The 27,697-nt window shown below is 50.7% G+C and overlaps 17 protein-coding genes across 17 annotated transcripts; 9 read left to right on the top strand and 8 right to left on the bottom strand.

Moving 5' to 3' along the window:
• Positions 1–56: 56 nt before the first annotated feature.
• On the bottom strand, positions 57–4,778 carry SAICODRAFT_20656 (ABC transporter; the record flags this gene model as incomplete). The annotated part of the gene is made up of 1 exon (XM_019166299.1): positions 57–4,778. One exon carries the CDS (start codon positions 4,776–4,778, stop codon positions 57–59), a length of 4,722 nt encoding a protein of 1,573 aa, XP_019022754.1.
• A 174-nt stretch (positions 4,779–4,952) lies between these two features.
• Positions 4,953–5,687, bottom strand: SAICODRAFT_147814 (uncharacterized protein). The gene has a single exon (XM_019165526.1). The coding sequence runs from the start codon at positions 5,434–5,436 to the stop codon at positions 5,017–5,019; it is 420 nt and encodes a 139-aa protein (XP_019022753.1). The 5' UTR covers positions 5,437–5,687; the 3' UTR covers positions 4,953–5,016.
• On the top strand, positions 5,661–6,093 carry SAICODRAFT_31251 (uncharacterized protein). Its single transcript, XM_019167877.1, has 2 exons — positions 5,661–5,834; positions 5,886–6,093. The coding sequence occupies exons 1-2, from the start codon at positions 5,718–5,720 to the stop codon at positions 6,054–6,056; spliced, it is 288 nt and encodes a 95-aa protein (XP_019022752.1). The 5' UTR covers positions 5,661–5,717; the 3' UTR covers positions 6,057–6,093.
• Positions 6,094–6,127: 34 nt separating this feature from the next.
• On the bottom strand, positions 6,128–6,779 carry SAICODRAFT_8933 (ubiquitin-conjugating enzyme; the record flags this gene model as incomplete). The annotated part of the gene is made up of 4 exons (XM_019171629.1): positions 6,128–6,241; positions 6,293–6,493; positions 6,542–6,714; positions 6,770–6,779. 4 exons carry the CDS (start codon positions 6,777–6,779, stop codon positions 6,128–6,130), a joined length of 498 nt encoding a protein of 165 aa, XP_019022751.1.
• A 232-nt stretch (positions 6,780–7,011) lies between these two features.
• Positions 7,012–8,367, top strand: SAICODRAFT_8932 (26S proteasome subunit P45; the record flags this gene model as incomplete). The annotated part of the gene is made up of 2 exons (XM_019171628.1): positions 7,012–7,050; positions 7,102–8,367. 2 exons carry the CDS (start codon positions 7,012–7,014, stop codon positions 8,365–8,367), a joined length of 1,305 nt encoding a protein of 434 aa, XP_019022750.1.
• Positions 8,368–8,468: 101 nt separating this feature from the next.
• On the bottom strand, positions 8,469–9,125 carry SAICODRAFT_8931 (uncharacterized protein; the record flags this gene model as incomplete). Its single annotated transcript, XM_019171627.1, has 2 exons — positions 8,469–8,790; positions 8,842–9,125. 2 exons carry the CDS (start codon positions 9,123–9,125, stop codon positions 8,469–8,471), a joined length of 606 nt encoding a protein of 201 aa, XP_019022749.1.
• A 1,908-nt stretch (positions 9,126–11,033) lies between these two features.
• On the top strand, positions 11,034–11,684 carry SAICODRAFT_36344 (uncharacterized protein; the record flags this gene model as incomplete). The annotated part of the gene is made up of 1 exon (XM_019168493.1): positions 11,034–11,684. The coding sequence occupies one exon, from the start codon at positions 11,034–11,036 to the stop codon at positions 11,682–11,684; it is 651 nt and encodes a 216-aa protein (XP_019022748.1).
• A 660-nt stretch (positions 11,685–12,344) lies between these two features.
• Positions 12,345–13,298, top strand: SAICODRAFT_20650 (zf-PARP-domain-containing protein; the record flags this gene model as incomplete). Its single annotated transcript, XM_019166298.1, has 3 exons — positions 12,345–12,415; positions 12,473–12,680; positions 12,734–13,298. The coding sequence occupies exons 1-3, from the start codon at positions 12,400–12,402 to the stop codon at positions 13,296–13,298; spliced, it is 789 nt and encodes a 262-aa protein (XP_019022747.1). The 5' UTR covers positions 12,345–12,399.
• An 83-nt stretch (positions 13,299–13,381) lies between these two features.
• Positions 13,382–16,379, bottom strand: SAICODRAFT_95289 (ARM repeat-containing protein; the record flags this gene model as incomplete). Its single annotated transcript, XM_019171970.1, has 1 exon — positions 13,382–16,379. One exon carries the CDS (start codon positions 16,377–16,379, stop codon positions 13,521–13,523), a length of 2,859 nt encoding a protein of 952 aa, XP_019022746.1. The 3' UTR covers positions 13,382–13,520.
• A 147-nt stretch (positions 16,380–16,526) lies between these two features.
• On the top strand, positions 16,527–17,355 carry SAICODRAFT_147769 (uncharacterized protein). The gene has a single exon (XM_019165525.1). The coding sequence runs from the start codon at positions 16,568–16,570 to the stop codon at positions 17,105–17,107; it is 540 nt and encodes a 179-aa protein (XP_019022745.1). The 5' UTR covers positions 16,527–16,567; the 3' UTR covers positions 17,108–17,355.
• A 2,587-nt stretch (positions 17,356–19,942) lies between these two features.
• On the top strand, positions 19,943–20,275 carry SAICODRAFT_26712 (uncharacterized protein; the record flags this gene model as incomplete). The annotated part of the gene is made up of 1 exon (XM_019166968.1): positions 19,943–20,275. One exon carries the CDS (start codon positions 19,943–19,945, stop codon positions 20,273–20,275), a length of 333 nt encoding a protein of 110 aa, XP_019022744.1.
• Positions 20,276–20,586: 311 nt separating this feature from the next.
• SAICODRAFT_72572 (5-formyltetrahydrofolate cyclo-ligase-like protein) lies at positions 20,587–21,315 on the bottom strand (the record flags this gene model as incomplete). Its single annotated transcript, XM_019170781.1, has 2 exons — positions 21,210–21,315; positions 20,587–21,158 (listed from the first exon to the last, which is right to left on the bottom strand). The coding sequence occupies exons 1-2, from the start codon at positions 21,301–21,303 to the stop codon at positions 20,587–20,589; spliced, it is 666 nt and encodes a 221-aa protein (XP_019022743.1). The 5' UTR covers positions 21,304–21,315.
• A 67-nt stretch (positions 21,316–21,382) lies between these two features.
• On the top strand, positions 21,383–22,938 carry SAICODRAFT_20647 (uncharacterized protein). The gene is made up of 2 exons (XM_019166297.1): positions 21,383–22,038; positions 22,092–22,938. The coding sequence occupies exons 1-2, from the start codon at positions 21,435–21,437 to the stop codon at positions 22,841–22,843; spliced, it is 1,356 nt and encodes a 451-aa protein (XP_019022742.1). The 5' UTR covers positions 21,383–21,434; the 3' UTR covers positions 22,844–22,938.
• On the bottom strand, positions 22,909–23,811 carry SAICODRAFT_95280 (metal dependent phosphohydrolase). The gene is made up of 4 exons (XM_019171969.1): positions 23,664–23,811; positions 23,595–23,604; positions 23,389–23,534; positions 22,909–23,330 (listed from the first exon to the last, which is right to left on the bottom strand). The coding sequence occupies exons 1-4, from the start codon at positions 23,764–23,766 to the stop codon at positions 22,984–22,986; spliced, it is 606 nt and encodes a 201-aa protein (XP_019022741.1). The 5' UTR covers positions 23,767–23,811; the 3' UTR covers positions 22,909–22,983.
• Positions 23,812–23,864: 53 nt separating this feature from the next.
• Positions 23,865–25,491, top strand: SAICODRAFT_8923 (uncharacterized protein; the record flags this gene model as incomplete). The annotated part of the gene is made up of 2 exons (XM_019171620.1): positions 23,865–24,050; positions 24,106–25,491. 2 exons carry the CDS (start codon positions 23,865–23,867, stop codon positions 25,489–25,491), a joined length of 1,572 nt encoding a protein of 523 aa, XP_019022740.1.
• Positions 25,492–25,503: 12 nt separating this feature from the next.
• Positions 25,504–26,406, bottom strand: SAICODRAFT_26707 (uncharacterized protein; the record flags this gene model as incomplete). Its single annotated transcript, XM_019166967.1, has 1 exon — positions 25,504–26,406. One exon carries the CDS (start codon positions 26,404–26,406, stop codon positions 25,504–25,506), a length of 903 nt encoding a protein of 300 aa, XP_019022739.1.
• A 284-nt stretch (positions 26,407–26,690) lies between these two features.
• Positions 26,691–27,342, top strand: SAICODRAFT_20643 (signal peptidase I; the record flags this gene model as incomplete). The annotated part of the gene is made up of 3 exons (XM_019166296.1): positions 26,691–26,997; positions 27,051–27,215; positions 27,267–27,342. The coding sequence occupies exons 1-3, from the start codon at positions 26,726–26,728 to the stop codon at positions 27,340–27,342; spliced, it is 513 nt and encodes a 170-aa protein (XP_019022738.1). The 5' UTR covers positions 26,691–26,725.
• Positions 27,343–27,697: the final 355 nt, after the last annotated feature.

Below are 27,697 nucleotides of genomic sequence, written 5' to 3'. Positions count from 1 at the left end.
TAACCATACACAAGATGACTGTTAAATATTAAATCCTGCCAAAATAAACAAACAAACTACGTATTCATCTGCTCCGTCTCCTCGCCCCGAGCTGCTGTCGCTTGTGCTTGCGGCTTCGTCTCCGCCATCTTGCCTCCTCCTTGCTCCTGTGTCTTGCCCTTGGGGCGTAATCCTTTGATGAAGCGGGTGATGCCTCCCAAGTAAATCCAGGTGATAACGTAGATCATGACGATGTTGAAGATGATATAACCACAGAAAATTCCGACGTTGCGGCCGCGGTGGTAGTAATACACATTCAAAGTGTTTGTGTACTCGTCTCCATTCGCGTACTGACAGTACTGACACGTACTTCCGATCGCGGTAGGGTTGTTCAAATAACCACCGTTTTGAGTGACGAAGGTTCCCAGGTACTGCTGACAGGATTGTCCGGTGGGCGGCGTAATTTGAGCATACTCACCTGACGAACATCGCACAGGCACGTCATGAACAACGGTACTCAAAAAGGCTTCCAAGAGATAATGGAATGGCGTGAGCCAGTACATCCAGCTCCTCCAGAAATAGGGGAACGCCCTTGGGGGTGAGACAACACCAGCGAACGCGATGATGAATGTGAAGAACGGCGGCACAAGAAGCGAAGCCAACATGGCGTTCGGCGCCATTGCTGCGATAGCCTGTCCCAGGGAGACATAGTATATCTCAAAGAGGAACACCAAAAGCCATGCAAAACCAGCACGGCTCGTTTCGTGAGGGAAGCCCACGCCCCAATACCAGCAGCACCAATATATGGTTCCGGCAACAACCGAATAGGGCAACTCCACCAGGAAAGCACCGGTTACAAATGCCGTCCACGAATAGATTTTGCTTCCCTGCTCTCGCGCCGTGTAAATGGCACGGAAACCCAAGAACCGAGGCTGCAATTGTTGGATGAGCGGCGGAGAAATTGTGAGAAAAATGAAGATCGAGAAGAGACGGTTCTGCATGTCGATAGTGGAATGACCCAACTTGAAGAAAGTGAAGCAATTGAACAAACCGGTGAGAACGTGCAGCATGATCTTTCCGATTGGATACTCTGGGCTGCGCCAGTATGAGATCCAACTGCGTCTGGTAACCGCGTTGATCTGCGTCCACAGAGGCATGGCAAATTCGCTATCGCCCGCTGCATCAAGTTTGTTGCCACGTCTCTTACTGATGATACTCTCAATTTCTTCGGTGATGCGCTTCTTGTTCTCCGATTGTTCCCAAACCTCATGCCAGTCCTTGTCAGCCTTCGCGGTAGCACCTGCACCGATAACGTCGAGCATGTATTCAGCTGGGTTGGCGTCGTCCGGACATTTTCTGGCGCCATTCTCTTCGAAGTATCCCAATAGGGTTTGCGAGTCTTTGCCAAGTTCTCCAAAGTAAATCGTCTTTCCGCCCTTTTCGAGAAGCAACAGGTCATCGAAATTCTCGAAAAGAACGGCTGACGGCTGGTGAATCGTACAAAGAATGGCCTGTCCAGCGTCCCTAGCCAACTTTTGGAGAAACTTTACGATTCCAAAGGAGGACTGGCTGTCGAGTCCAGAGGTCGGCTCATCCAAGAAAAGCAACAACTTGGGCTTTGCAGCAAGCTCGACACCAATGGTCACACGCTTCCTCTGTTCAACAGACAGACCAGCACCGATAGTACCAATAACCGCTTCGGCGATATCGTTAAGTTCCAGAAGATTAATGATTTTCTCAACGTAGTCGTATTTCTCCTCAATCGGAACATCTTTTGGTTGACGCAAAAGAGCACTGAACCTCATGGCCTCGCGGACCGTACTCGTACTTTCATGCACATCCTGCTGCTCAACGTAGCCAGTCGATCGCTGGAACGAGATTGGAAGAGGATGGCCGTCAACGAGCATTGTCCCCGTAACCCGACCACCGCCAAGCCTTTGAGCGAGAGCATTGAGCAAAGTCGTCTTACCAGCTCCGGAACTGCCCATCAAGGCAGTCAAGCGTCCAGGTTTAACCCAGCCCTGTACATCATCAAGAAGCTTCCTGTCCTTGCCATCCGCTTTGATGATGTAATCGAGGTGTTGCCAGGTGAAGATTGCTTCATTCCTCTCCATGGCCTGGATGTTCTCATCCTCCTCATCACGATTCTCGGAATAGTTCTCATCGCGGCCCTGAGCACGAGCTCCTTCTTGACCCGCACCGGCTTCTTCCTCATCACGCGCATCACCGCCTTTCTCCATGGCAGCTGCAACGGCCTGCGGAGCTCCTCCCTTCTTGTACACGGTCACTTCTCCACGTCCGGCCTTGCCAGGCTTCAACGAAGACTCCAATCCGATGATAGTGATGACAACGAACGCAATCCAAAACATGATAACGAAACCCAAGTTACGCCACGCATGTCCCCACGTATAACTGAACTGCTGGCTAAGATATGCGTCACCGTTGATCACACCCGTTCCCGGAGTCGAACCAGCAACCGTACATCCCTGGTTTGCCAGTGCAACTCCTCCATACCCTGCTCCGTACGGTACCAGCTGAGGTGTGATGCAAGGCAATTCAAGATTATGAAACTCATTCGTGATCAATGCCTCAAAGCCATACCCCACAGGGTTCAGATAAAAGATCCAGACGAACCATCCTTTCATAGAAGGTCTTGGGATGATATAACCTGCGTACACCACGAGAGCTTGGATGAGGACACCACTGATACGGGTCGCCACATCCAAACTTGGCGTGATAGCTCCAAGCATACGGAAGAGTGAATACATCGCCATAGTAGTGAAATAAAGAACCATGAAGTTGAAGAAGAACTGACCCGCCTTGCGCTGTAATCCGGACAAGAAGTACAGGGTAATATCGTACACAGTGATCTGGACGAAAACGACTGGAAGGTCAGCCAACACTTGCGCCAAGGCATATGCGGCGGGTCTGTAAAACGTGAAACTTTTGTGCTTGAGCAGGACAGGTCTGGACGAGAAAGCGTTAGACAATTCGGCCAAGGCGAGAAGCGCGTTGAAGAGCAGGGCGAAGAAGAGGATACCACCACGTTGGAAGATACCTGTCGAGTTCTGAGGCGTGTCGTAGAAAAGGGATCCAATAATCATAGACTGAAAGATGGCAAGGAAGTTTTTGCCAATCAAAGATGGTTTATCACCCCAAGCAACTTGGTACTGACGGACAGTACAGGCTTTAACTTGACCCCAAAAGCCGACGGTATAGACGCTCTTCCTAGCACTCTTCTCGGTAAGGTGTTCACCCTTTCCTGCCTGTACGGATTTCTGGAACTCCTGTCCATTCTGCCTGCTTTCATGCGTCTGAAGGACATTCTCAAATTCTTCAATGTCCTCCTTCGCGAAACGAGCCCATTTGCTCTTGCGATAAGCCTCGGCAAGTGCTTCAGGACCCTTGGGGCAGTTCTCAGCATCGTCCTTAATCTTGCGTGAGCGCGGATCGGTGACAGCTGTGAGAAAGTCGGCGGTAGTCTGTCGAGGAAGTGGTTCATATCCAAGCTCTTCGAAGTACTGGCGAGCATTCTCCGTAGGACCAAAGTACGCACATTTACCTTCGTCGATGAGAAGGACTTTGTCGAACATGTCGTAAAGCGACTCACTGGCCTGGTAGATTGTCACGATCGTAGTGACCTTGGCCAAGTTTGTCAACACGCGAAGAGAACGGACGTACTCAACCGCAGTCGAAGCATCGAGACCACGAGTACTGTTATCCCAACAAGCAACAGCAGCACGGTTGACCATGACTTCAGCAATGGATACACGTTTCTTCTCACCACCAGAGACACCACGAATCAGCTCATTACCGACCTTTGTCTTTTGCACGTGCTCCAAACCAAAGATCTTGAGCAACATGTCCTGGAACTTGTCTATGTATTGGCTACGAGTTTCACCCTCGGCCCTTGTGGACGGAGTGCGGGTCTTAAGGGCGAAGCGGAGGGTCTGTGCAACCGAGAGGGTGGCGTAATGAAGGTCGTCTTCCTGGTTGTAGACGACTTCACCACGGTATCGCTTCTTCATAGTCTCGGCATCGACACCACCATAGGTAGTGTCACCTTCCACGCCGGCATACGCCTCCCGAAGATTTGCAATGGTCTTCAAGAAGGTGGTGCACCCTGAGCCGGGACGACCAAGGACGAGAAGCATCTCACCATCGCGTACAGACCCAGTGAACCTGTCAAGCAGAGTACGTACCGGTGTCTGAGGCGTGTGACCGACGATTTTCTTGGGAATCATGAAGGGAGCTTTCATGGCATCTCCAAAGGTACTGACCGTCGAGGCACCGATACCTTCACCTTTGACAGTCAAGTCCTTGAAGATAACACCAACGTGCTTCTTTCCTTCTTCGTTTCCTCCACGATTGAAAATCTCACCCATGAGGTTTTCCAACTCCTTCTGCTGAGGATCTTCTTCTTCCTCGTCATCATTGTCACCTTTCTCTTGCTCCTCCTGTCCTTGCCTAGACCTCCTCGAACGACTCGAGAATACCTTGACGAGATGATTCACATCTCCGTCGGAAAGATCGGCGGTAGTGACTCGTCTCAACAAGTCTTGACGGCGCGAGCCGCGGGTAGCAGTTGGGAAAGCGGGCCGATCGTTCGCTTCGTCCGCCTGGGCAACAACAGGCTCGGTAGTAGATGGCAAATCTTGTTCCCTGGATGAACCTTCAGGCACGGTCCAAAGTATGTTTGCATAACCGTAAGGCTGCAGAGGCTCGGCCAGTGTGAAGTCCTCGTCTGTCTGAGCAGCCGTCGAGGACGACGAGGCGCCTGGTGAATTGGAGCTGGCCATCGTACGTGGATGTCCTTGACTGTATGCTCTCTACCGCGCTGGAGGTTGTATGCTCTCTACAGCGCTGGAGGTTATATGCTGGCAGTCGGGCATACTGAGAGTCCGAGGGCTCCCGTGCTGCCGAAATCGAGACCGCCATAATGACGTCGACGTCGATGTCTACAGATCGAGAATGTCACGTGAAGCAGTGATACAGGGAGAGAAGACGAGTCATTATTCTAGATGAGTTCCTATTCATTCATGGAGATGTATTATTCGTGGTGGACGGTGGTTTGGTTTGGGGCAACAATAGCCGAGCGTGAGTTCGCGTAGACCTAGATTCGGTTTGGACAGGGGCACAGTAAAGAAGTTCACGGAGATGGGGTTGAGTGAGGAGAAGGTTGTCGAGGTCATGAGACGATTGGGCATCAAGGACTTGAAGGGCGATGCTGGACAGAAAGAGGCCAGGATTGTCGATGAGCTTTTCAAGTGAGCACTGTCGAAGAGAGAGCATCGAGAGGGGATCAGGAGGAGATTTGTTTAGCGATTGCATGTGCGATGCATAAGGAGGTATCCCACGTGCATCGTACCCACCACCAAGGTCGCCCACACACCATAGTATACGAAAAACTATAAAGCAAAGTGGATTCCCACAAGACATTGCAAAAGACATTACCATCGCGAGCCTTCACCTCTGACAAAGTTGACGAGCGCGAACATGACGTCAGCTGATGGACGGTCCGGGCGCGAAACTCCCGCAGCGGGCCGCGCTCGAACACTGAGGAAGGGTTTTTGGGGTCTTGATGCCTCGCTTCGCCATTCAACAAGCGAAAAACACGCGAAATGAATGCCATCTCTGGATCATGTAATTGCGGTCAGATCACCGTCAAGCTCGACAAGAAGCCCGATTCGACTTGTTTGTGCCATTGCACGGACTGTCAGCGCTTTTCGGGTGCGCCCATGTCCGGCAACTTCATCGTTCAGAAGGATGAAGTCCACATTGAGGGTCCGGTCAAGAGGTGGGCTGGAAAGGGAGCTTCTGGAAATGCCGTAGAGCGTTACTTCTGCCCCAACTGCGTATGATTGTGTTTCTTTCATCCTCGAGCATCACGGCTAACACGTTTGCAGGGCTGTGGCACTCACAGTATTCCCGAGGTTATGAGAGGATTGCTTGTTGTCAAGAGCGGTCTCTTTGCCGAGTCCAAGGGTATCCCTGTTGGTATGGAGTTGTTCACCAAGGACAGGTATGGCGCCATCCAGGCTGTTGAGGGTGCTGATCAGAAGGAGGCTATGCCGTAGGGAGAGACGGTAACGGTAAATGGGGAAGAGAACGGTGTCGACCCAGCTAGCAACCCTACGTGTAGCTGCAATTACATCGAAATCATGTCTTCCTTGCCGACCGCGCCAGTCCCGCTGGCGTAGGTCTTGGTCCAGTATTTCGCAGTCTCATCGAATCCAGCGCGGTTGCTGAGGTAGTGTCGGGCCTGTATCGATTGTCAGTCAAATTTAGCAATTCAGAAGAATAAGGGACTCACCACTTCAGCATCCTGAGGATCATTGGGCTCAGGCGAGCACAGCAATGACTGTAAAGAGATAAGTGCCGACTTGAGAGTAAGCACTGGCGACCATTGGTCTTTCAAGATATCAAGACAAATAGCTCCCGTCTGCGAGGAGACATTTGGATGGTAGACTTTGGTATCAAAGTTCATTCGAGGAGGGCGGAAGGGGTATTCTGTCTGCATGATTGTCAGTATCCCATCCTAGTGACAACGTGACTGACGTACAGGAATCTTGATGTCGACCTGGAAGGTACCGCCCTCGTATGGAGTGCCGGAAGGACCCCTAAAGCGTCCCTTGAGATGAGAAATATCTGAACCGACAGTCTCGACCTCGACACCGGAGGTCTTGTCCTTGAGACAGTCGTCAATCTCCTTCATAACACGGCGTGTTCTGCTGCCTGTAGCAAAGTTAGCCGTCCGTATGATATCACATTGCAACATCTCTTTTGCTACCTGATGCCATTTTGCCTTTGTCTTTCTCCTCTCTGTTTTTTCTTTCGTCGTTGGGTTTACGATGATCGTCTCACGTGCACGAAATGACGACGCTCGGAGACGCGCGGCAGTAGAGAGAGCAACCAGCACAAACTCAACACCAAGTCAATTGACATAAGGAGTCGATAGGATGGTGCGTCGCTGTTCCATTTGTGAAAGTTGATGACAGCTAACGCGATGTACAGGGTAACGCACAATCAGGAATGCCCGGTGGCGGTCCGCCCAAGGACAAGGATGACAAGGTATGTCAATTCACCGACGACCGCCTGGATAAATGCTAACAACCCACGCAGAAGAAGGAACAAAAGCCCAAGTACGAACCCCCCGTAGCAACTCGCGTCGGCAAAAAGAAGAAGCGTGGACCCGACCCCACCACCAAACTCCCCGCCGTCTTCCCCAACAACCGATGCAAACTCAAGCTCCTCAAGATGGAGCGTATCAAGGACTACCTCCTCCTCGAGGAAGAGTTCGTCACCAACCAGGAGCGTTTGAAGCCGCAGGATGACAAGAGTCAGGAGGAGCGTAACAAGGTTGATGATATGCGGGGGTCGCCTATGGGCGTTGGTACGCTTGAGGAGATTATCGATGATGACCATGCGATTGTTTCGAGTTCGAGTGGGCCGGAGTACTACGTCTCTATCATGTCGTTTGTTGACAAGGACCTCCTCGAGCCTGGGTGTTCCGTCCTCTTGCACCACAAGGCTGTCGCCATCGTCGGTGTTTTGGGTGACGACGTCGACCCGATGGTCTCCGTCATGAAGCTCGACAAGGCACCGACAGAGTCCTACGCAGACATCGGTGGTCTCGAATCGCAAATCCAGGAAATTAAGGAGTCTGTCGAACTACCGCTCACTCACCCCGAACTGTACGAAGAGATGGGTATCAAGCCACCAAAGGGTGTCATTCTCTACGGTGTTCCCGGAACCGGAAAGACCCTGCTGGCAAAAGCCGTCGCCAATCAAACGTCCGCGACATTCTTGCGTATCGTCGGTTCAGAATTGATCCAGAAATACCTCGGTGACGGTCCCAAGATGGTTCGTCAGCTCTTCCAAGTCGCCGAAGAGCATGCCCCCTCCATCGTTTTCATTGACGAAGTCGACGCCATCGGTGCGAAGCGTTACGATTCCAACAGTGGAGGTGAACGTGAAATACAGAGAACAATGTTGGAGTTGCTCAACCAATTGGACGGTTTCGACTCGCGCGGAGACGTCAAGGTCATCATGGCTACTAACCGTATCAACGATCTTGACCCCGCTCTCATCCGTCCTGGCCGTATCGACCGTAAAATCCTCTTCGAAGCCCCCGACACCTCCACTCGCCGCAAGATCTTCCAGATCCACACCGGAAAGATGACACTCGGCGATGATGTCGACTTGGAGGAATTCATCACGGCCAAGGACGACATGTCTGGTGCGGATGTCAAGGCGTTGTGTACGGAAGCTGGTTTGCGCGCGTTGAGAGAACGCAGAATGAGGGTCGTTGCGGAAGATTTCAGACAAGCGAGGGAGCAGATATTGAAGACGAAGCAAGAGGAGATCGAGGGTGGGCTTTACTTGTAAGGAGTGCAACAAGAAGAAAGTGTTTGATTAGTAGAAGAAGCGAATATGACAAACTTGATACCTCGTTATCGTACAACCCATCTTACATCGAACGACTAGATTCACCACCCGTACCCACGCTTTGGTACGGCTTCCAAGCGACCCCACTTGTCCTGTGCAAGGGTGTCACCGGCAAAAACGTATGCAGACTGCCTTCCAGAGCCCTCTCCGTAGTCGTAACCGGTCGGCAATTCATGTTCGCAATCCAACCTCTTCTTGGTCTTCTTTTTTCCCTGGAGAATGCGCAACTTTTCACAGAACACGTAGCCGGCGTAGTAGCATTTGTTCGCGGCTCCTTTCGTCTTGCCCTTGTATCCCAAGAGGGTACCAAGGGAGTTTGAGTTTACCGGTCCATCCGCACCACCGAGATGCTCAAAGGAGAGCCTTCTTGGTGCATTGCTTGGTGTAGATGAAATCAGTCAACTTTTTGCGCACTTCGTCGCAGTTGTCGTAGACCGTGACATTCCCGCGAGGGGGATTTCATCGATCTGCTTGAGAATGGGACGGTTGTCGACCGGAGGAGGGGTCGCCTTCTTCTTGCGACCGCCGGTGGAAGTCGCGCTCTTGGTACGCGAAGAGGTCGCCGCGCGTGAGGGATCAGACGGCCTACCGCGCTTTTTCGCGGGTTCTTCGAGTTGATCTGGCTGGTCGTCGACGTCGCCGTCGACGTTGTCCAGGGTACGCTTCATACGAGCGAGGGTTTCTTCGTAGGTGGGCATTGTTGGGTGTAAAAGGTCGGGGAGGAGTCTCCGTGCTCGAGCTCAACTGCAACAACGTCACATCGACTGATAAGGTGATGAGATGAAAGGATAACTCATTCTAAATGATCTCAACAAGAAAGAGCCAAATCCATGTAATTATTGGTTGATAACAATTTGCCTCCAAGCGTTACCCGATTGAGCTAAAGGCAATCGTCCGCCGAGAATACGTCGAAGCTGAACGAGTAATTATTCAAATCTCGAAAATGTTCACCCCGTAACTTCCATCAAATGGCAAAGACGACGTTACATTCAAATCCTCGAGGAGCCTCGGCCTTCTCAGGGAAATACAATCATGCTCCGGGTAGAGGAAAAGGTGCAGGCAAGGGAAAGAATTTGGGTGCGTTGAAGCGCCAGTCTGCTATGGCTCGCGCTGCGCAGGCTTTTGAGAGTTCAGAGGAGGACGACGATTCGAGTTCGGAAGAGGAGAGTGATGATGATGGTGGTGACGGTGGTAATGATCAGGAGGAAGAGGCAATAGAGGACGAAGACGAGGACGAGGAAGACGAGGATGATGATCTGTGCCCGGTGTGTGACGGAAAATGTACTTGTGCGATTACTGTGGACGTCGAGGTTTCGGCCCGTACTACGCCAATGTCATTTCCTCGGCAACCAAAGACGATCACGGAACAACCTGTTGTTCGACCCCCGGTACGCAAACCGCTCAAGCTGGTCCTTGTGCGGGCTCCGCAGGCTTTCTTGGATCGCGGGCGACGGATGTCGACTTCTTCAAATTCCTCGTCGTCTCTTTCGTCAGTTCCTGATTCCGAATCGGAAGCAGAGTCTTCTTCTCCCGAAAAGGCGGTCAAGCAGTTCAACGACTACATGAAGCAAAACCGTCCATTCGGTCGTTTGGTTTTGCTGGATGACAGCTCTTCTGATGACTCATTAAGCTCGGATGACAGCGACGATGAAGACATACCTTTATCCAAGGCCGTTCAAGAGAGAAAGAAAGCAGCAAAGGCACCTAAGCCAACCGGACAAGGTGTCGGTAAGGCTCCGTCAAGAAATACAACCACGCCAAAGAAGGCTGGCAAAACACCAAATACAGAGACTACTCCATCGACCACCGGCAAAAAGAGAAGAAATACAAATACTAGCAACGTATCCGGAAATACCAATTTCAGCTTTGACGACAATATTGACGACTCAGATGGCGAATCATCTGATTCTTCTTTGTCTTCGTTGCCACCTATCGACCCTGATGAGAACGAGGGAGAGTACGAGGAGGAGCGCGCAATCATCGAAGAGGAAAAGGCTGCCGAAGCCGCTCGTTTGGAGAGGGAAGTCATGCTCGGCCTGGGACTCAGTGACGAGGAAGACCATTTCCTCAACCACGCAGAAGAGGACGTTCTCGAAGTCGAAACCGGATTGGATGGTCCATTTGGTGAACAGGAGGAAGATGACCACGACCATGATGACGAAATCTACGAATTCGACCTCGGAAGTCCCCTCGTTCCCAATAATTTCGATACCAGACCCGTCAAGACGGAGGATGCGGATTACGATTCGGATCAGTTCATACTTGATTTCATCGAGGAAGCGAGTGGTGGGCGAAGAGGGAGTAATGGGCAGACATACCTCGGATGGCTATCTGACAACGAAGACGACGAGGTGCTCGATGCAGGCGAGGATGATGACGAGGATGAGGATATGTCTTCGGATGACGATGCTGATATTGGGTGGAATGTGTTTCTCGAAGAAGATGGCGATGAGGATGATCAGAAGGATGAAATCGACATGCTGTGGGCTCAGGCGGATGATGCAGCAGAGGGCGAAACGACAGATGAGGAGGACTTTAAGGGGAAGAAGACCTCGACGCCAGGACCTGTCAAGAAACCTATCGTGCACTCGTCCTTGACTGGAGGTATGCCCAAGACTGCGCAGAAACAGCCGGTCCTCGGGATGTGGTCTGCTGCGAAGGAGAGTCAGGGGTCTGTCGGTATCATCGATGGTATCACCACCGTCCGTCCGTCTGATGACGGAAGTAGCACGTTGCCTACCCCGCCATTCACTACTCTCGACGATATATTGGATGTCGGCGCTCTCGCTACACTCCCCACAGGCCCCGGGGGCCCTCCCGCCTCAAAAGACCTTAGCAGATGGGACCGCATCCCAATCGGCACCTTCCGCCGCGCACAAACCCGCCGCAAAGACCTCACTGCCCGCGAAGAACACGCTCGAGAATGGTACGTCCTCGCCTCCCGCCGCAACGAGATGATGGCCTCCAAAGACGCCAACGCATCCGGCAAGAAGAAAAAGGGATCGCGATCGGTCCACGGTACCCCGGCGAAGGTTCATGGTGCGATTGGGATGGCAGTTTTGGAGGATCCCGAAGCGGTTAGGAGGAAGAATAAGAAGAGGATGAAGAAGCTTGCGCAGAAGAAGAAGAGGAGGGAGTTGGAGGTTATGGATATGGATATGGATATGAATATGACGGGTGTTGGTGATCATGCGGGTGCTGATGGTGGGTTGGGTATGGGACCTACGTTGTCGCCGCTTTTTGGTGCGGTGATGTGAGGTGAATCACTAGTGGCATTGATCGTGTTTACGCAATTGCAATATGGCTGGACGATATTTTCCTGGATTTTGATTCCAGGTACTTGATTTTTTCTACGTTTTAAAGTTTTGGGTACAGGAAACTGGCGCCTTTTTTTTTGGTCTGCACTTAGTTGAAGCTTGCAATTGGAATGATGTCTACGTATGATAAGTGCAAGTGTAAAACGTGAGTTCGTAGTCTTTACTTGTGGTCGACGTCACGGTAGGTGGTTCATGTCGCGTACATGTGTCAAACTCGATTTGCAATAGCGAATCTTGAAACTGCAACTACGGGTTACGAGGTTTCACGGGCTTTGCTATAGGCATAGTTGGGTTCCTTATAGGGCCGCCTACCAGGCAAGGGAAGAAGGTTTGATCGAAATTCCCAGGCTCCAGTTGATTTGGTCTACGTTACCCGCGAAGGTTGCCGAATTCGGCAATGTTATTGGCCAAAAGACGGAGGAGCAAAAGCGCAGAGGAGAAGCTTCCAGACGGTAAATGGAACTCAATTGACCCGGTTCCACTCGATTTTCCATCGTACAAAGTTCTCGATCTCTGGGTTCGCGTCTGATCAATGACGCAAAGCGCGCTGAGGGTCCGCCATCGTCTCCGCACTTTAAGTAATTGCGAACCGCAACGGGAAACCGACTGATCCACCTAGAAGAACCCGACGAGCTTTATTGTCGTTCAAATCTCCATGCCTTACAGAGTTGGTGAGCGTCGCATCATATTGCACTACGTAGCAGGGATTAATGGATGATCATGGACAGAGTACACTAAAAGCGCCCGTGGCAGCTGCAATGCCTGCAAGCAGAAGATGGAAAAGGGCCTATTGAAGCTTGGATCTTTCGTTCAAAGTTCGAGCTTTTCCTCCTGGTCATGGAGAGAATGGGGCTGTGTCACAGACAAGCAGATCGAGAACCTCAAATCAGACGTGGACGAGGATGCCGAAGCTGTTGACGGCTATGAAGACTTGAAGTACGTTTCTACATCCAACCACAGGACTGTTCTGCCGCTAACCAAAATGACAGCGAGGAGGATCAGGAAAGGATCAAGGCTGCCTTTGAGGTTGGACATATCGCCGAGGAAGACATCTCGGAGGGCCACAAGAACAAAGAACAAGAGAAGGTCCAGAAGGCAGAGGAGAAGACAGCAGCGAAGGAAGCAGAGAAGGCGGCGAAGCGAGAGGCCTCGGTTTCGGATGTGGACGAGAAGCCTGCCAAGAAGGCAAAGAAGGAGTCGAAGCCGAAAGCAACTCCCAAGAAGAAAGCACCGACAAAGAGAGGCAAGGCAAAGCAAGAGGCGTCTGAAGATGAAGAGGAGGCGAAGCTGACTGAAGATGAGGAAGAGGCTGAGTTCACGGAGGAGGAAGAGGAGGAAAAGCCAAAGAAGAAGTCGAAGAAGGCTTCCAGGGAGGCTGCACCTTCTCGTCGTGCAGCTCCCAGGCGTGCCGCGGCAGCCAAGAAGTCATTGGCGGAAGACGACTTAGAGGACGAGGTCGAGGAGGACGAGGCACCGAAGAAGACCCGCGGAAGAAAGCTCGCCAAGAAGGCTGCTGCCAAGGATGACGAAGACGTCACCGAGGACGACGAGTAGAATAGTACTCGCACGATACTTTGCTGCAGGTGGCTTCAGAGGAGTTTAAGGTGAAGAGGCGTTTTGTGAGGGTTTGATGTGTTATGACGGCGATGTTTGTTTGTTAGTCTTCCTTATTCCTATCTTCCAACCGCTTCCATGCGATTAATGCTACCGTTAATGATGCTACTTCAACTCCGCTAAATTCTCACCCTATATGTCTTCCAAACCTTTTGCTCAACCTTATCCTGAATAGCTAAAAGTGTAGTCCAAACCCCTCGTCGCGTTACGGGGGGTCACGTTTCTTCTTCTGTAATGAGCAGTAAAGTCCTGCACCAGTCTCCGTGCCTTCTTAATGTCATTCTGCTGCAAGGCTCCAGTCAAGCTGGCCATGAACTTCTGGCGCTCTTCAGCACTGGAGGTACCCTCGGGCAAGGCTGCAATGGTCGCCGCAATCCATCCAACCGCCTCCTGAGGGAAGATCTCCAAAAGCATCAGCAAGACACCGCTGGCATCTTGAACACAGTCTCGGGGCAAGGTGTGGATCATTCCTGAGAACATGATGGAAGTCAACTGCGGACCGTACTGCGAGGTGATGGCACGGACAGCGTCCATGACCTCCGGAGGAGTATGGGGCATGATCGATGTCGGTGGTGATGGCAAAGCCCACGCAAGCATATCGCGCATGAAATGCAGAATGGAGACGAGAGGGTCTTGTTGTTCCAAGCTGAGCGACACGAGTGCAGCCTGGAAGGCGGGGTCAAGGAGATTTGACGTGCATAACTGCTGAGGGAAGTTCATGATTACATCACCCATGAAACGGAAGAAATCCTCAATCACATCAGGGATGTCCTTTGGTTGAGTCTTGTTCAGGATCTTGAACATGTTGATAGCCTGCTGTTGGACAAACGACCAGACAGCAGCCTTAGTCTCCGCCGCAACCTCAAGCTCACCAAAGTTTCTCACGAGAGTTCCGCTCACCCACAAGAAGCAACCGTATTGAAGTTTGTCAAAGTAGACGACCAACATCTCAGCGATGGCCGGGAGGAGCGGCAACATGTGCATGCGGTAAGCGTTCATCATGCTTCTCACACACTTGCTGATACGCTCGGCAACGAATGGCGCGTTGCCGTAAGCTTGGAGAAGAGCAGAGAGTACAGGCCACAGCTCCTGCATCAAAGTGACACAGGGATGGGGCTTGCTGGCCTCGACGAAGGGAGCGACGTTCTGGATAAAGATAGTCAACAGCTCAACCTCGTCAGCAATCTTCTTCATCAGATCCTCATCAGCGGTCGCGGCGTTGGGGATATGAGCCATAAGTCCCTGAGCGATGGGGGCGCAGAACATCTTCATAGTGTCATAGAGCTGGGCAGGAGGTTGAGCGGCGACGACATGCGACAACCCCTCAGTGACCTCGAAAAGATCAGCACTATGCAAAGCCGGGGCAACCTGCTGGTAAAACGGATGCAACTGAGGCACATAGTCAATGAGCAACTGGTTGCAATCTTGACAAAAGTGCTTTAACGCCTGAGCAGCAGCAGACATGACGTCTTTCGAAGGGTTCTTGAAACCAGAGGTGATATATTGAAGCTGGTATTCCAGGAACTGCGGATGTCTTGATGTCCATTGGGTGTAGCGTCCCAACACCAGCGTAGCCGCGTAACGGATCTTTTCGTGCTCAGGCAGCTTGACCAGCATCTCCATGATGTGCGGTAACACACTGTCCTCCTCGAACGGGATTTCCCTTGCCATTGCTCGCATACTGAACAGAGGCGCCTCAATATCCTGCCACTTTGTTGTACCGTTCTGCAAGCACATATACACCTTCTCCCACGCCTTGTGCAGACACTCCGATCCACCAACCACAACACAACAATCCTTCAAGACATCACCCATCTCATGTCTGAACGAACGGAACTTCTCCTCAGCCTCACGGTCACCGTCAAACAAATCGTTAGGGTTGTCGCCATTGGGGTAGTGGAGGTGCTTGATCATGATATCAACTAAACCGGCATAGATGTCCCTGAGCTCCGCCCGAGCCTCAGCGTATCGCTCGATGGTGAGCATCTGCTTGAGGTCGTACCAGAAGTAGAAGGTAAACTTGACAGCCTCGAGATCCTCATCATATGCACAGACCTCCGCAATAGCTTCCACCAGCGCACGGAACTCCCTCGGCATGCGCGCAATGAGGACCACCCAACTCTCTCCCGCATCCGCAAACAACCTCGCATAACCCCTGAACGCATCCGGGTCCTCTCTTGACTCGGCAATTCTTGGTCGCAGCGCTAATAGTCGTGGGTAAATGGCCTGAATGACCATCATGTATTCATCCACCTCCCTGGTTTCCTTGAAGATCGAACACAACAAATCCACCGCCGCATCGAAGCAAGAATCCACCGCCAATGCCGAGAACGTCAAATCGAATAGCGATGTCGCAATGAATGACTGCAATGGAATCTCCTTCAACCAACTCGTCAAGCACGCAAAGAACACAGGACTCGGTCCTTCCGGCCCAGCAGTCTGCGCATACTGCACCAAAAGCTGCAACACCTGATCCGCATTATCCGTCAAAAGCTCCATTGTCCTCGCATCCAACTCCTCCTCCGTCAACGACACCCTCTTCGAATCACTCACCTCCTCCGGCAAAACCGCAATAAACTGCAACATCGCCGGCCAAGTCTCCTTGTCGTTTCCGAGGTGCTGCACAACATCCTGCAACACAGTCTTCCACTCCGTCATCTGAAGCGCAAGACCAGCTAATGAGACAGCAAGCTGAATCATAAGCGGTTTAGGGCCGGCGCGATACATCACGAGCAACCCCAAAAGCGAATCTCTCAGCGATGCAAGCGACTCTTTCGGTAACTGGTGAAAGTCATATGTAATCTTCGTCCGCATCGTCTGCGCCGCAAACATCTTCGCCTCCAACCCCGCCGTACTCGAACTCAAGATCGCATGAACCGCCTGCCATGCTTCCGCTGATTTCTGGAATTCCTCAAGGTATGTGTTTGCGCGCTCCTTGTCGGCTCGTGCACTGTTGGTGTACAGCGTCTGGAGTGCGGCGAACAATTGCTGGTATTTGGGATCTGATGTTGGATCTGACATTGCTGTTTGTCGATGTCTGTGGTGGTTGTTGCAATGTTTGGTCTGACGGCGTCCTCGGTTGCGCCTGCACGTGATGGGCGCTGCGTGTAACGGATGGAATAAGAAGTGATTGTGCATCCGTTACATTTGGTAGCATAGGAGTACATCCTTATTCTTCGGATCAAAACAACAAAAACGGATACTTTACAATGGCAACCCCTCGCGGATTGAAGCTCAAGCTTCCGGAGTCCTACAACGGCAAACGCGACTTGATGGTAATTGAGAACTGGTGTTTCTCAGTTGATCAGTACCTCAGTCTCGCCGAGGATATCAGAGCCGGGAAACATTCAGCGTTTGTCGGAACATTGCTTACGGGTAATGCATTGTCATGGTATCGCGCGCAGCTCAGGGCTTGGGAGGTCAAGGGTAAGGACCCTGCGGCATTGACTTGGGACAGCATCAAACGTGGTCTCATGAAGTACTTCGCCCCTGTGAACGCTGCAAGATCACTCAGAGATGAGGGGCACAGCTCTCGTCAGACAACGTCGGTTGGTGAATACGTTACTCAACTCACAACCTACGCATCCACATCTTGGAACTCAGCGACATCAAATTTCTCAACAAATTCATCCATGGTTGAAGCCAAAGGTCAGTTTGGAACTCAAACTTTGCCACCCGCAGACTCTGGACGAAGTCATCATGATTGCGGACCGATACGACAGTATTACGTTCGGCAACAGGATTCTTGATTCGGGCTAGCACAACTTCATGTCCTACAGAAACGCTCCACTTCGTTACGGTTTGAGCGATGGTCGCTCTGGAGGGAACGTCGCCATAGAGATTGATGCTGTACGTTTCACCAAACGTTTGTTAGGGGAAGCGCCCGTGAGTTCAGGCTCGATATCAGCACAAGGAAGTGTTACAACTGTGGACGCTTTGGTCATTATGCTCGAGACCGTGAGACGCAAAAGCGTGGCAACACCAACAGGAACATGAGTTAGGACACGAAAAGGCAGATGGGAAAAGGTAAGGGTCAGTAGGGTGGGGTATACCTATTGATTAGAAAGAGGGCCCCATGCTAGCGATGCGTGCTGTGGAATTGGAACAAAAGGACATGGCCGAAGGTGCCATTGAAAATACGGAAGATATCGAGATTGTTACCCCAGCGCCTGGTACTGCGCCGAATATCCCCATAGTCGATCATATGCTGAGAAAGTGAGGATCAAGACTCGCGCGATTGAGCCTATGCGAGTCAGGACGGCAACCACAACAGCAAAAGATGAGAAGCAGTTTGCCAGTGAAGTTACTAAAGCTGTCCTGCTACGGATCAGTAACAGACGAATCCGAAAAGCTTTCTATGTAGCAGATGCAGAACATAATGATATGTTGCTGGGTGCACCCTCTTTGCCCGATTCAATCCTACTTTTGATCGGGCAAATCAAACAGTGACTTTGTCGGATGGATCAAGGAGTGATACTCTTCCACTGTTTGGTGAGGAGAGTGACCCAGAAGCAGAACACCCAATTGAGATTGATATAATTGGACGTACTGGATTCAAGAAGGCAGTTTGGAGCTTGACATCGGAAGAAGTTATGGTCATGTTCCTGGTGGAAACTCCTTCAGAGAAAATAAAATCCAAACCAAAAGAGGGTAGTCCCAACTTCATCATGAGAGATTTCGGTGATGTTTTTTCTCAGATCTACCAGCCGGAGAGCCAGTGGATCGACATGTGGTTCCTCACATCGACGAAGTCCAGGGAGCTACACCACACTACAGAGGCATATACAGGTTGTCCAAACCAGAGTTGGATGAACTATATGCCCAGATATAAGGTCTGCCCAAAAACAGCAAAATACAACCATCTGTGAGTCCATACTGAGCGCCTGTCCTTTTCGTCAAGAAGAAGGATGGCAAACTCAGAATTTGCGTCGACTTCCGAGCATTGAACTCACAGACAATTCAGAATTGTTACAGTCTTCCTCGGATTGATGAAATCACAGACAGATTTCATGGTGCCTGTTGGTTTTCAAAGATTGACCTGAAGAAAAAGATTGATACAAGAAAGCATTCAACACATGCTATGGTCATTATGAATGGATTGTTATGCCATTTAGATCAACAAATGCACCGGCAACTTTCCAGACCCTCCTGAATGACATTTTCCGAGACGTGTTGGATAAGTTCGTCGTAGTCTACTTGGATAATATCATGGTGTACCCGCTATTCTGGAATTTCCGTAACCCAAGATGATGAAACAACTACAGTTGTTTGTTGGATTGGCAGACTATTGCAGAATCTTTGTTGAAGGATGTTCCAGGATGGTTGAATCATTGACTGCACACTGTACATCCAGTCTCCCTGGAACTATGGTTCTTACCTGGATGACGGAGATGCAGAGAGCCTTTGAGAAGGTCAAGATTGCATCGTCAACCAGACCAGTTCTAAAAATCCCCAGACCCTGATGAGGACTTTGAATTTTCTGCAGATGCGTCTGAAGATGCAAAAGCGATTGGAGCAGTGTTGATGCAAAATGGCCAGCCTGTCGCCTATAAGTCCAGCAAGCTCAATGCACATGAGTTGAATGATCTCGTAAATAATAAAGAGATGTGTGCTACAATGCATGCTTTTACGAAGTGACGACATTTTTTATTGAGAAAATCATTCAAGATATACGCCAATCATCAGTCATTGGTATACTTCAAAACTCAAAAGCACCTGAATCGAAGACAACGAAGGTGGCAAGAAAAAGCGGCAGATTACGACTGTAAGATCGTTTACAAACCAGGCAAAATGAATGTTGTTGCCGACGCTTTGTCCAGAATTCAGATCGATCAGATACACTTCGATCCACAATGCTCACTACCTACAGAAGAACTGAAGACAAAACCACGCATGGACTATCTTTCAAGAGGCAATGATACTGTTAAAGATATCTTCAAGAGCGTGGGGAAAAGGGTGGCAAAACCGATCGATGGTTGATTGACGATGGTTTGCTCTATCTCCGAACTGATGAGATAAGCCCTTGGAGATTATGTTAACCGGAAGGCCCATGAACAAAATCGGTCTCACGTGATTGCCATGATGCACCATTTGCTGGGCATCCTGGGATTAACAGGACTTATTCGTTGATTGCACGTGCGTATTATTGGCCTGAGATGGGGAGGCATGTGAGGAGTTATGTGAGATCTTGTGATGCCTGTCAACGGCACAAACACTCAAACACAAACCCAGCTGGGTTGTTGCAACCTTTACCAATCCCTCATTCGCCATGGTCGTCAATTTCAATGGATTTTGTGGGACCAATGCGGTAAACAAAGGAGGGCAATGGCTTCTGCATGGCTTTTGTGGACCGGTTCACCAGTCAGTTTTGGAGAGCATTGCAAGGCTCACTTGGGGTGGAACTGTTGATGTCAACTGCTGAGCACCCACAGACTGATGGACAAACGGAACGCACCATCAAAACGCTGGAACATATGACTCGTCCTTATGTTCAGGACCATGATTGGGATGAGGTTCTACCATCATTGGAGTTCGTATATAACAACTCAAAACGTGGTACGGCGAGTATAACTCCGTTCTATATGATGTATGGTTATCATCCTATTCAACCAAACCGAGCGAATGACAGCAATGTTGAATCAGCAGAAGAACTTATCAATAAGTTGAGCGACATGCACATTGCCGCGAAGGATACAATCCATGGAAGCCAGATAAAACAAAAACATCATGCTGACAGGCGTCGATATGTGCCTACCGATTTCCAAAAAGGAGACTGGGTCTTGGTTCTGAAAAGCAATCAGGACAAGTTGGGAAACTGGAGAGCCGTTGTGCAGGACCCTACAAGGTTCGCGAACGGCTCAGCGACAATGAAGATCGGCTGGAGTTACCTGCTGGATCACAGGCCCACTCAACTTTGAACGTGTCGCGATTAAAAAAATAATTACATGGCTGAGGATGAGCGACAAAACAGTGTGCCAGTGAACCCTGCTCGAAATTAAGGTTCCGTGCTAACGCACCCCGACGCGAAAATCCGGAGCGAAACGGAGGAGTGCGAGCAACACAGAGTACGCACGGATGCCTCAACAACAAGTCCCTCAGATAGGGTCGGATTGGGCTGAGCATTGGTGACAAGGGATAACCAAGCCCTAAGATTACGGTTCCGGAATCGTTTCAGCAGTACGACGCTTGGATCTACATGTTTATACAACAGCAGAAGTCTGTACTCGCTTCATCGTCTCATTACACTTCCATCACCGAGCACTACCATATCAACCCTCTCATCCCAATCCGTCATAGGAATTTTTCCAACCTCCACCACCTGCTCCTCCAAACACAAACCCACCAGCAAAGGTCTCCGTCCCATTTTCTCCTCGCACGCTTTTATGTACTTATCATAGTATCCTTTCCCGTGTCCCAGCCTTGCCATATCCCGATCGAAAGCGACTGCCGGGACTACAATCAAATTCAAACCGCCTGTTGATAATGCTTCTTCTGCTGGATCCTCTTCTGTGGGCTCAGGGATACCCCATTTGTTCCGGGGAAGCGCCGTAAGGGATGATACGGATGATATTGGTACCATTGACATAGTTGAGGCGTTGATGCGTGGTACGAAAAGGAACTTGCCTGTAGACATGGTGAGCGATGAGATTATCAGGCGGCACCCCAGCCTACCTTGCTGCAGCACCGCAGATGCTATATCAAGCGTCTGAATCTCATGCTTCGGCATAGATAGAAAGACGCTTATCCGTTTTGCATCCCGGAATGCCGGTAATGCCAGTAACGCCGCCGTCACCGCTCTCGCTGATCTCGCCGTCAACATCGATCCAAGTGACCAAGGAGAGATTCGCTCACATTGCTTGGCTATTGTCTCATCGTTCACATTGTCTAGGATCCTTTGAACAGCCTTCCTCAACTGTCTTTTTGCCAATTGCATGTTTTCGGTCATTTAGAGTTTCTGTGCGTACGAAGCCACAGGGCACGGTTGCAGCGCGTTGGAGTCGCGACACGTTGCCCAGTGAGTCCGTGCGAGGGGCGACCTCAACACCCGTGAAGAAAGGGCACGGAATAAATGCTACCATGGCCATGACAAGGCGACTATTACTACTAGCAGGGACGGCATTGAGTGCAGCTCTCCTCTTCAATCCTCAAAAGAGTCCTCTCATCTCCTCCCTTGGTTTCGCGATCCTTGCGTTCATTTCGACATACACACTCATCCCTCTCCTCGGCGATGCATTCATCAAAGCTGGCTTCAAAGGGAAGGACCTCAACAAACTTGGTACGCCAGTCATTCCGGAAACAATGGGTGCAGTCACCGCATTCGTTTACCTGGCGTGTATGCTCCTCTTCATACCCTTCGCGTTCTACCACCACTTTGCCGCACTCACCTCCGGAGGAGGGAACAGGGAAGTCGAAATTGAGATTCATCCCGCAGACGAAGGTTTTTTCCACCCATTCCCGCACAACAAACTCGGCGAGTACCTTTCCGCGATCTTGAGTTTACAAAGCATGATCATGCTTGGCGTCGCCGATGACCTCTTCGACATCCGCTGGCGGCATAAACTGTTCATGCCTCTCCTCGCAGCAATCCCAATCCTCGCAGTCTACTACGTCGATTTCGGTGTCACGCACGTCGTAGTCCCAATGCAACTCCGTCAATGGCTCGGTGACTTGGTGGATCTCGGTATGTCGTGATCCGCGTCGCCTACTTTCACAGGTGCTAACGTCATGATATAGGTTGGCTTTACTACGCATACATGGCCGCCCTAACAATCTTCTGCACAAACTCCATCAATATTCTCGCTGGCGTGAATGGTATCGAAGCCGGGCAATCCCTCATCATCGCTCTGTTCGTCGTCGGGAACGACATTCCGTACCTCGTCAAACCTCTCCACCCCGCCCACGACTCTCACCTCCTTTCACTCTATTTCATGGCGCCATTCGTCGGCGTCACCCTCGGCTTACTGAAATGGAATTGGTTCCCCGCCCGGGTATTCGTGGGTGACACTTACTGCTACTTTGCAGGCATGACCTTCGCCGTCGTCGGTATCCTGGGTCATTTTAGCAAGACCTTGCTTCTCTTCTTCATCCCACAGATCTTAAATTTTCTCTACTCCTCGCCGCAACTTTTCGGTATCGTGGAGAACCCGAGACATCGACTCCCACGGTTGAACCCGAAGACGGGAAAATTGGAGCAGTCGAGGGTGAAGTTCACCAAGACGCCGAAGGGTATGACGGTTCTGCTGTTGGAGTTGTTGCAGAAACTGGGAATGGTTACCATTGTTCACGGCGAAAAAGGCGAGATTGTGGAGGCGACGAACCTGACAATCATCAACCTCATCCTGGTCCGACTGGGTCCTATGCGTGAGGATATCTTGGCATTGACAATCATGGGTGTACAGGTGCTTTGTTGCTCGTTGGGTTTGCTGATCCGGTACAATTTTGCATACCTCATCTACGAATGGGATCATGGAAGGAAGATCTGCTAAGAGAAAGACAAAAGACAGTCGCATATAGAGGTTATATCACCATCCGTGTTATATTGCAAATCTAGAGCAAAATGCAAACCATATGATACCCCTTCATTACCCCCATCCAATATCTATCCCGCCCAACACGGTCAACTTGCTTATGCAGACCCATTCGCCTTCGCCATCTTAAACTCCTCCCACATCTCCTCCTTCTCCTTCAACACCTCATCCGCCCACTCCTTCATGAAATCCAACTTGATTGCATTATACACCCCATAAAACTGCTCCAAATCCATATCTCCCTTGCCCGCCCGCTCATACTCCACCGCCTGTAACAAAAGCTCAAACTTATCGACGTCCTTGACGAATCGTGCTTCTTTCGTACTGCAGTTCTCGTATTCCTCCCAGAGGGACATGATTTCGTCGGATTGGACGGACATCGATGGTGGGAGGAGTTCCTTTGTGATTTTGTGCATGGCTTCTAGTTCGAGGCGGTGTTTGTCCTCTGTGTCCATCCAATCAGTGTTCACGTCATGAGCAGCGACTCGAGAGATGTGGCGTACCCTTCGAAACACCGTCGAGAGGTGTGATATCTCCAACGATGGCTTCAGCGACGTCGTGTACCAGCGCAATCTTCACACAACGGTCTTTGTTGATGGTAGCGTCGGGACAGAGCATTGTGATCATTCCCATGCGGTACATGTGGTCCCTATCATCCCCGACGCGTCAATAAGGCTTCTCAACCCTGCCCTACAATCAGAACACGTACGCAATGGATTCTAGCAGAGTAACGCGTCAGTAAACACCGAGAAACGTGCAAAGTGGCGAACCAACACACCTGGATTAGGAACATTGTGGTTGACCCAGCCCGTTCGTGGGGTGGTCTTTAACCTGGTCAACAAGTGGAAGTAAGCCAACGGACTCTTTGCTGCTCCAGACATCGTATTGTTCTTTCTGGTTGGTGTTCAGGTTTGCCGAATCCAGTCTCAGGCACGCAGGCTCGTACAAATCCTCCCCTGTAACGAAGACGTCAACAATTATGAGAGAAGTGAGGCACTTGATATTGGACAATTTGAGGTTGTTGGGTGTGTTGGACAAAGCACAGAAGGAACATGAGCTGGACATTGCGCCCGAGACCTTTACGAGCGTGAAAAACAAGGGAAAGGCGATGGAGGTCATCGTGTACCATTTATTCAAGGAGTTGAGTCTGGGCGAGTGCAGAAAGGTACACACAATGCGTTGCTCGTCATTCATTCGAAGCTAATTTGCTCGTTGTACAGCGCTTCGACCAATGTTGGCCGATATATCAGCCGATTCAGAGCAAAGAGTTCCGCAATGTTGCGTTCAAGTGGCTGTCCGACCTCAAACAGAGCGGCGCACTTGGTCCGACTATTGTTCGACGAAGTCTACTTGAGGATTGTCAGGGTGAACGATACGAGGAATTGATCCTAGCGTTCTCTTCCTATGTCTTACGCGAATCATTGATGCGTGGGTTGCCAAGCCAATGCGACATTCTCAAACTTGGTCAGGCGGCGCCCACTCTGAGTGCCAGTGAACTACAACAGAGCGTCAGTCAGCAAACGCAACGGCTGCATTCATTGCAGACTGTACGTGAGCAGGCAGAGGAAGCAGCAGCAACGTTCTCCGCAGCTCTCGACGCAAAGGAAAAGGACGTCGAGCAACGTATTGAAGACGTGGGCAATCTCTCGGACATGTCTGCTGCAGAGTTACAAGTCTTACGTCAACAACATGAGCATCTCCTCCAGACGTTCACAAGTCAATGGACTGGCGATGCATGTTGGGTCAATTCGCTACGAAACACCGGTACCATTCCCAATCTCGTCCGCCCAAATGAGGCTTATGATGCAATGAGCCCCGAGGAGTTGTACAATATCGAAGAGTCCAGGGGAAGCGGAACGCGAGTTGATGCATACCAGAATCTGCAAGACGCATTGAGGAAGAGAAAGGCCACTCAGAAGGCGCTGGAAAGGGAGTGCGCAAGACTAAAGGAGAAGTCTAAGGAGCAGCCGAGTAAGGCAGGCAAGTCAAATGGAGGATTGGATGTGAACATGGATAAAGTGATTCAGCAGTCTGATAACCTCGATCGCGTTCAGGTTCAGCACGATCGCCATCTATCCATACTGACATCTCTCAAGAACGATCTGAATGCCTTGACGGAGAAGAGAAACCATTCCAAAACTCCGGCGCAAATCCCGTTTCCGTCAACCGATATAGGTGAGGAGATGCAGGATGCACACGCATCTTCGGAGCACGAGACCGAGTGGAGACCGCTGCCGTCAGCTATACCCAGGCCCAAGAGCCGTACGGCAAAACCGATCCTACAGGCTTCAACCAAGACAGCGCCGCGAAAGCCCAAGCTCGATTCCAAACCAGAGCCAAGGCCAAGGACCGAATTGGACCAAATATGCGACAACATCGTCGACTTTGTCATCGATGACAGTCCAGGGTTGACGCCTGCGTCGTTCCACGCTACGCCAGCTCCTCCATCGCTTTCGAACCCTCCACGGGCGCTCGCTTTTGAGAATAACCCGATGACGCCGCCAATAAGCACGACACCGCAGGGCTTGTCCGACTTGGACATGTCCATCGACGACGACGAGACATTTTCGCCCATCAAACCTCGATTTCCATCTCTTCGGGGTTAAATGAGAGACATCTCATCGCCTCAGAGCGCCGATATACACAGCAAATCCCTCCTTCAAGTTATCACTCAAGGCGTCCTCGCTAACACGGTAGACCTCAAACCCGCTCTCTGTCCATTCTTGCAAGAATTCGGTATGCACTTCATATGACCGCAGCTCGGTAGCAACCATGACAAGGGTTGGTGGTAGATCGGCGGGACGGGTTGAGCAGATGTGGTGCAGAGTTGATACGTGAGGGGTGATGAGTGCTTCGTTATAGATTGTATCACATGCAAAGATGATTGAAAACCCTGTGCCCTTGGTCATGGAGGAAAGGGAAGGGAGGTATGCTGTTGGTGGGTGAAGCCACTCCAGGTCGTCAATAATCACACGGTCCATGATATCTGCCTTCTCCGTAGACGCCTTCTTTTTCTTGCCGCTCGTGGTCGCATTCAGTAGAACTAGGTTTTCCTCAATGTTACGCCGCAGGATCTTTAGAATTTGCTGTGAATGATCCGTTGCAACATACGTTTTGACCCTATGTGCCAGCACCGCAGGCAAAATTCCGGCAACACCCGCTCCAAGCTCAAGCACAGTTGTACTCTCGCTGCTCAACAACGATGAGAACCACTCATTCTCCATAACCCACTCCACCAGCGGCGGCGTTACCCTCCACACAGCATTTCCAGTCGTAGACCCCTTCTCCCGCAACCCGCTTGGGCTCTGCGCGATCTCTAACCCTCTGTCGCCATACGGCGGAGGAAGATGGACTGTCAGATGAAGGAGGTTGGTATTGGAGGAGAGCATGCCGAGGCCAGAGTTCTCGGAAGAGAAGGAGGAGGAAGCGAAGAGGGTAGAGGTGTCTTCTTCGATGGATTCGGCATCGGCAAGGGGAATAAGATCGAGAGAGGATGGGAAGAGCTTCTCATGGATTGACATGGTGTATGGACCGAGGAGGTTGCGGTTCGCACGCGCTTTGGATTCGACTTCGCGAGTTGCGACCGAGGATTCATTTCACGCCGAAAGTTCAGTTGACAGTCGCTAAAAATAGTAGCAGATGTCGGAGACCGCAAGAGAACAAAATGCACCGGAAACATTTGTAATTGAAAGGAGAATTTGCCTAGACATTCCGCAAGGGTCACCATCAATCATGATATCCAACTCTACCGGTACAGGCGCGCGTCCCGGACAGCTCCCTGAGACACTCCCACACTCAAACTCACCACCAAAGCAATTGGAAGTCCCAAAGTCAACCAGGATGAACATTCGACAACAAGCAGGCCAATTCCTCAATTTCCTTCTGGTCCTCACGACAGCCTTCGCGCTATGGAAGGGCCTCTCATTGTACACCAATTCCTCCTCGCCCATCGTGGTGGTGTTGAGTGGATCCATGGAACCTGCTTTCCAGCGGGGTGATCTTCTGTTCTTGAGCAATCGTGCCGAGAAGGCTCAGGTTGGAGATATCGTTGTGTACGAAGTCAAGGGTCGTCCAATTCCGATTGTGCATCGTGTCATGAGGACGCACGACAGGTGAGCTGAAGAATCTTGATACGTTATGCGCGGAGAGTTAACGCGATTTGCAGTCTGATTTCCGACCTCGCGGATCAGAAGCTTCTTACGAAGGGTGACAACAACCCTACCGATGATCTCGAGCTCTACGCACGCGGTCAGACACACCTGTCTCGTGAGTCCGAAGTTGTTGGCATGGTCCGGGGCTTCGTGCCGTACGTTGGAATGGTTACAATCATGTAAGTAATGAAACTAAGTATGGGGTTGAATCATTGCTTACAGAGACTTAGGCTGAACGATTATCCGTGGATGAAGTACGCTTTGTTGGCTGGTTTGGGAGGTATGGTGATGTTGCAGAGAGAGTAAAAGGACAAACAGAGGAGAACTGATATGCATGTGAATGTCGAGGAGGATGGAAGTATCGCTAGATGTTATAAGGACAGCACATGATATACCCGTACCATACAGTACTGTACGTACTTGCATGGTCACTCATCAATCATTACTTCCAAACTTCGTGGCGCCGCACTCGCCAATAACCATGCGAATCAAAACAAGTTAGCCACACGGTAACAATGTATCAATTCACAGTTTTCTATCGTAAGCAATTTCCGGATTCATCGATCTACGTTACACAGGGCTTGGCGCCATGCAGCACCTAGCGAACCTTATTTCGAAGTTCTCGAGAATGCGAACGACCCCGTTAAACGGCCTTCCCACC

Source organism: Saitoella complicata (genome assembly GCF_001661265.1).
Source record: "Saitoella complicata NRRL Y-17804 unplaced genomic scaffold SAICOscaffold_19, whole genome shotgun sequence".
NCBI lineage: Eukaryota > Fungi > Ascomycota > Saitoellomycetes > Saitoellales > Saitoellaceae > Saitoella > Saitoella complicata.
The sequence above is the reverse complement of the archived record's forward strand: the minus strand, read 5'-3'. Positions and strand labels throughout refer to the sequence as shown.